We start from the raw sequence: 6067 nt of genomic DNA, 5'->3' as shown, positions 1-6067 counted from the left end.
CCATGGGTAACCCTACCAGTAGTCTAACCCTACCATGGGTAACCCTACCAGTAGTCTAACCCTACCATGGGTAACCCTACCAGTAGTCTAACCCTACCATGGGTAACCCTACCAGTAGTCTTACAGACAATATAGCTCTGAGGGTCCTCAACACACACAAGCCTCTACACCACGCTCAAGGTCTCGGTCCAAGTAGAGGAAAACAGTGAACTATTTACAACAACAAAAACGTCCGACCACCCAGCCAGTGGCTCAGTGTCCTTCACCTCACCCCTTAGCGTCCTTCATTTCCGCCAGCCACTGGACCACGGTCTTACCCCCCGCAGCAACAGAGCAGAACGCCACGCCGCCGAAGCGGCTGTGCCCCGTCTCCCGCCGCTTCGGCAACCCGCATTTGGCGCAGACGTAATGCTCACGTTGCCTTCTCTTCCCGGCTATCACCTCTGTGTTTTCCGCCATCCTCTTCCTCCTCCAAGCTGTTGTCCTTGGCACTGGAGGAGGTGAAGAGCAGCCCATCTGTGGTCCTTGGGCTTGGGACAGGCCGGGAAGTGCGGGGGGTTGTTGCTCCAGGTGGGGTGGCAGAATGGGTGCGTGGGTGGGCTCTCCTTGCTGGGTGGTCTGGCGTGTAACCGGGGGGGGGCGGCGTAGGGAAAGGGAAGGGTGTCTTGATTCCCTCCTGCTTGAAGTGGAGGGGCTTGGCTGCAGGGAGGGGCTGGGCAGTGAAGCTGGGGGCAGCAGCGAGCCCCATTCCCTGCTGCAGCACCATCCTCTCCCTCTCCTTCTGACGCCGGGAGTACCTGAAACAGGGAGAGAAAACAAACACAAGCTGTCACACAGATTGTCATTAGTCACATGGCTTTATGTAACAAGTCTTCCATAAGTTAATGTCTTACCATTGACTGATGGTCCTTTGATTCAGCTCAAAGAGCTGAAGGTTGGTCTGGGTCATCAACCTCGGGCTGTTCAGCACTGCCTCCCTGATGGCCACGTAGTCTGCCAGAAAATGAGCGCCCACCTGCTCTTCTTGACGCCGGCAGACTGCGTGGCGCTGGGATGGATTTGGCAGAGCTGACTGCAAATTGCCTCCACCAAACGGCTGGTGCCCGGCCAATTTGCAGGGCCCGAGTTGAGTCCGAGAAGGCAACTGAAACAGAGGAGATAAATAATTAGAGAACATTGAAAAATAATGATAGCCATCGCCTGACCTTATAAGCATTTAATGTAGAGGCAGCCAAACGTAATAGTAAGGTGAAGGACATGAACACTAACAACATACGCTGGAGAGAGTCTTTTCCTAGGACAATGGACGACTTCCCCTTCGTTGCCTTGAACCGCCCCTGACGATCCTCTCCTGGTGTCGGGCAGGGTAGATCAAAGCGTCAAAGTCTGGCAGCGCCACCAGACCGTCTACCCTACGGTCCGACAGCCTGACGGTTCCTCACCCCCACCAAGGCCCTGGCAAGCCTGCGGACATGCTGCTAGCCCGGCATTGCATCAGGGCCTTTAGTCTCCCCCTGAAGATAAAGAGACAACGTCACACATTTAGGGGTAACACTTAAGATGTTTCTACAAAGGAAATAGATGTTATTTTACATTGGTGTAACTAACTGAAAATCACACTGATGGATAATTTTTTTTTTACTCTTGTGACGTCTACAAGGGAAGAGTATAAGACGTGTTGTGAGCTTTCTAAACGAATGCACTCAGCTGATGGCATCCTTGGTTATTAGACACCCGAAAATTGTGTCTGAGTTTGTCTCAATTCCTTATTTCAAAGAGGTTGCAGTGGCATGTATTTTTTACACACACAAAAGTGGAACAGGGTGAGGAGAACCGTGTCGATCAGGGGCCTCAGGAGAGCTTCTGTCTTCAGGGGCGGTGGGACTGGATGGCCCAGACCTGGGTGCATCAGCGGGTTCTCCTGACAGAGGTGCCGCTGAGCTGGAGGACGGGGCGCTCATAGTAGTGACATGAGGGATGTGGACTGTCGGGTCCACATCCTCCTCCTGAAAGTCCTCGTCCTCCTCGTCGAGCTGCTCGACGGCGGCTGCCTCATCCGGAAGGTCAGGGTCCACTCCGAGGAGTTCCCCTATTAAAGCAACAAAACAACAGCAAAAAAAAACAGGCAAAAAGCAGAGTAGGGAAGTGTTAATGGGATGTAATTAATGCAATTGATGTAAATGTTCATTCTCTTACTAGACTCACCCGTGTACTCGCTAGGCTTGGTGTAGTCCTTACCCTGTTCCTTGCCAAGCACCCTTTGGCTGCTCAGGTTAAGGATGTGCTACAGGTGGCCACTGTAGGAGAGCAGGGACTGCCTGTTCTTTCCCTCCACTGCTGCCTGCGCACGGTCGTCGTTCCATTTCACCAGTCCATCCAACAGGAACGCCTGGAAATGCATGGCATTTGCCCTGGTACCTGAGAGAACAATGCATGATTAGGGTGGGAGAGCACTTGTTGTTAACATTAAACATGAAGCATTACTTTAAGCTCCGCAATAACAATTACCTGGGATGAACCGGTTCAGGTGGAGGTGGAATGACTCCAAGGATGTGGAGCCCCCTGCGCAGCGATAAACKGGCAAWATRACGCCGCCCTTGGTGATTTTGCCGGTCTCGGTGTACAGCTGTACACCGGGTGGGTCCTGTATGCAGTGGAGGTGGCGCCTCTGCTCTTTCCAGATTGRCTGGATGCGGACGGAGTCCAGCAACGGGATGCCCAGGGTGTCYACCCCCTTCTCGCTGTTGAAGGTCTCGAGGAGGTCAAGGAGAAGGACTTCGGTCGCCGCAGCTCCACGCGRACGACGCCGACAGTGAAGTGCKATCTCCTTCCTGCCGATCAGCCTCGAAASCTCCACCTCYGTGAGGCCGACCATCCCGTGCTTCCCCTCCAGCGCAGACCTKTTGGCCTCCAGCAGTCGGCGGACATCACCTGCATCCCACTCAAAGATGCAGGCTGACAGCTGCCGCATGAAGGGACCGTAGAGCTGGTGGCTCTCAGTGGTGACACCTGCCGCGAACCGCCGCATCAGGGTCCAGCCGAACCACCAGCTGGTCCCACTCATTGTACATGGCAGCTGTCTTTGATCCGCCGAAGCTGGAGCAGCAGTCTCGGTCCACGTACATGAGCTGGGGGGGCGCCACCCCGGCGAGCCAGTACCGATCCATGAGACCAGCCGCCATGGGGAGCAGGCCCTCGCCCTCACCGGCAGTGAGGACACTGACGAGGACCTGCCCATGCTCGTTACCGACGTTGGTAACCCAGGCGGCCGTGTGACCCTGGCCTTCACCTCATCCAGCCGCGACAGCACGTCATGGCTGTAGACTGTCAGCAGCCAGACGGGTGAGGGCACCGGGGGCATCTCCGGTAGATCAGTGAACTGCTGCCCAGTGCCTCCTCCCACTTCTTAGTCCTCACAGGAGGGCCCTGAGCACCAGAAGCAGGGGGGCCGTCAGCAGCCACTCTTACTGCCTGGGGTGTGGCCCTGAGGACCAACTCCTGTGAGGGCGTGAAACGGAACCTTGGATTTTCCATCTTAGGAGACAAAAAAAAAACTATTATCATGACTGATGAGTGCAGTGACAAGTGACAGCATAACCGTATTAGATACGTATAAAGGAACTTACATTTGCTTAATAGGTCTGCTAGGAGGAGGACAGCAGTGGGGGTTTGGGGGGTTATGTGTAGGGTGATTATTATTTAATATGCAGTTCAGTTTACATAGAAAGACACGTTTGCCCCAATGACCATCAGGTTGTCACATATCATACAATGCATTCAACTATCCTCTTCAAATGCATGCCATCAAAAAACGAAAGAAAAGACAATTAAATAGGATAGAATTCCAACTTTGACTTGATATAGATGTTAGCTAAGGTTTTACAGGATTGTCAGTGGTCAAAGAAACTTTGTGAATTTTGTACGTCTACAGTAGCTAGTGATATACAAACGTTGTTTACCTGTCTGGCACCTCGACAACAGCAAGTGAAATTGCAGTGCCCAAATTCAAAACAGAAATCCCATAATTAAAATTCCTCAAACATACAAGCATTATACACCATTTTAAAGATAAACTTCTTGTAAATCCAAGCACAGTGTCCGATTTCAAAAAGGCTTTACGGCGAAAGCACACCAAACGATTATGTTAGGTCAGCGCCTAGAGGCAGAAAACCATACAGCCATTTTCCAGCCAAGGAGAGGGCTCACAAAAGTCAGAAATAGCGTTAAAATGAATCACTCAGATCTTCATCTGGTGGCACTCCTAGGTCTCCATGTTAGACAATACATTTTTTGTTTTGTTTGATAATGTCCCTCTTTATGTCTAAAAACCTCAGTTTTGTTGGTGCGTTTAGATCAGTAAACCAAAGGCACAATGAGCGCTCACAACATCCAGACGAAAAGTTTTTTTTAAAGTACAATAAAAGTTCGTAGAAACGTGTCAAACGATGTTTAAAATCAATCCTCAGGTTGTTTTTGTCATAAATAATCAATAATATTTCAACCGGACAAACGCTTCGTCAATAGAAAAGGAGAAACAAGAAAGGCGCGCTCCCGATCAAGCGCTTGGCTCATATTTCCACTGTCCACTCATTGAAAGTGGTGTATCTCCCTCATTTTTCAGAGTAAAATCCTGAAACAATGCCTGAAGACTGGCCACATGTAGWGGAAGCCATAGAGATCGTGAACTGGGTCCTAAGTCTTTGTATGGTGGAAAGGCTTTCAATGGAAAAACAGCCTTTCAAAATAATAGTACTTCCTGGTTATCCTAGCTTATGGGCCTGAGTAGCAGGCAGTTTAATTTGGGCACGCTTTACATCCGGAGGTGAAAATACTGTCCCCTACCCAAGAGAGGTTTTTAAATTAAGTCAAACAAGTCGGTTGGCTAGACATGTCATATTTCAATCACATTTAGTCATCATTTGTATAGCCAATGCWAACTTGCCTGTGCAGCAGCAAGCTACAGTAGCTAGCGATCTACGAACGTTGTTAAATTACACAATATGGGTAGCCCCTGTAGTCAAACAAGTCGGTTGACTAGACGTGTTATTGTCATATTTCATCACATTTATAGTCGTCAACGTTAAATTTGTTGCAAATTAAGCAAAATTACCTCAGATACTCACCGAGTAGCATCAATGGCTGACAGAAAAAGAGATTGTAATGAAGAGACGTTAGGAAAATTTCAGAGGAAGATGATTGGCTTAAAAACTTTTGGAACAAGCTAGGCTCTTCATTGGTGGATTTTGGAACAGAGAAGAATGCCCGTCTCAGTCCATCTTGTAGGTTGGCCCCTGGGGCCTCCACATGGCACTTGGAGCACCTTAACAGACTTTACAGGGCCCCCAAAGATTGCTGAAATGTACTTGATGTGAACATGTCAAGGTATTGAATGAATTCAGTCATATTCATGTCAAAACATGTGAAATAGGCACACTGGACCTTTAAGAAAGTCATAACAGAGTAGGTGTCCCTACAGGTGTATATTAAGTAGCCATGTGCTTCCCAAAATTCAAAAACAGAATAACTGAGCCATTTGACACATGATAGTTCTCAAGCTCTACTTTATTTATCAACCAAGAAAACAGATAAAACAAATCCTGAATTTAACTATTAAACATATTACATACCGTTTGACACAACTAACTTAACATTTTTCTTAGATATTACAGAACTATTTACGACGACCATCCAGCTCCTTCCTTCGCCTCTATGCTGTGGTCCCCAGGCCCTCTCTTCTCCTCCAACCTCTCGACAGCAGTTTTGCCTCCCCCTGKTGCCTCACAGAAGTGCTCTCCCCTGTACTGGCTGTGGCCACATTKTTTTKTTTTAGGCTTGCCACATATCTTGCAGGGGAAAGGAACAGGAAACCTCCTTGACCAGCCTGTGCAATTCTCCTCCTCAAATGTGTACCTGGTCAAGGGGAGGCCTTTTGTGAGGGTGGAAGCAACTCTAGCAATAGGGGGTTTGCTTGTTGGTGGAAACCTGTGTACCTGGTCAAGGGGAGGCCTTTTGTGAGGGTGGAAGCGGCAGCAACTCTAGCAATAGGGGGTTTGCTTGTTGGTGGGCC

General features: G+C 49.4%; 2 protein-coding genes across 2 annotated transcripts; both read right to left on the bottom strand.

Moving 5' to 3' along the window:
- Window positions 1-17: 17 nt before the first annotated feature.
- LOC139024070 (uncharacterized) lies at window positions 18-1909 on the bottom strand. Its single transcript, XM_070438459.1, has 3 exons — window positions 1835-1909; window positions 894-1144; window positions 18-797 (listed from the first exon to the last, which is right to left on the bottom strand). Exons 1-3 carry the CDS (start codon window positions 1907-1909, stop codon window positions 413-415), a joined length of 711 nt encoding a protein of 236 aa, XP_070294560.1. The 3' UTR covers window positions 18-412.
- A 161-nt stretch (window positions 1910-2070) lies between these two features.
- LOC139024072 (uncharacterized) lies at window positions 2071-3607 on the bottom strand. The gene is made up of 3 exons (XM_070438462.1): window positions 2509-3607; window positions 2206-2418; window positions 2071-2089 (listed from the first exon to the last, which is right to left on the bottom strand). The coding sequence occupies exons 1-2, from the start codon at window positions 3359-3361 to the stop codon at window positions 2285-2287; spliced, it is 987 nt and encodes a 328-aa protein (XP_070294563.1). The 5' UTR covers window positions 3362-3607; the 3' UTR covers window positions 2071-2089; window positions 2206-2284.
- Window positions 3608-6067: the final 2460 nt, after the last annotated feature.

This window comes from Salvelinus sp. IW2-2015, unplaced genomic scaffold (genome assembly GCF_002910315.2).
Source record: "Salvelinus sp. IW2-2015 unplaced genomic scaffold, ASM291031v2 Un_scaffold944, whole genome shotgun sequence".
Taxonomy (NCBI): domain Eukaryota; kingdom Metazoa; phylum Chordata; class Actinopteri; order Salmoniformes; family Salmonidae; genus Salvelinus; species Salvelinus sp. IW2-2015.
Note: the sequence above shows the minus strand (reverse complement) of the source record. Positions and strands in the feature narration are given on the sequence as shown.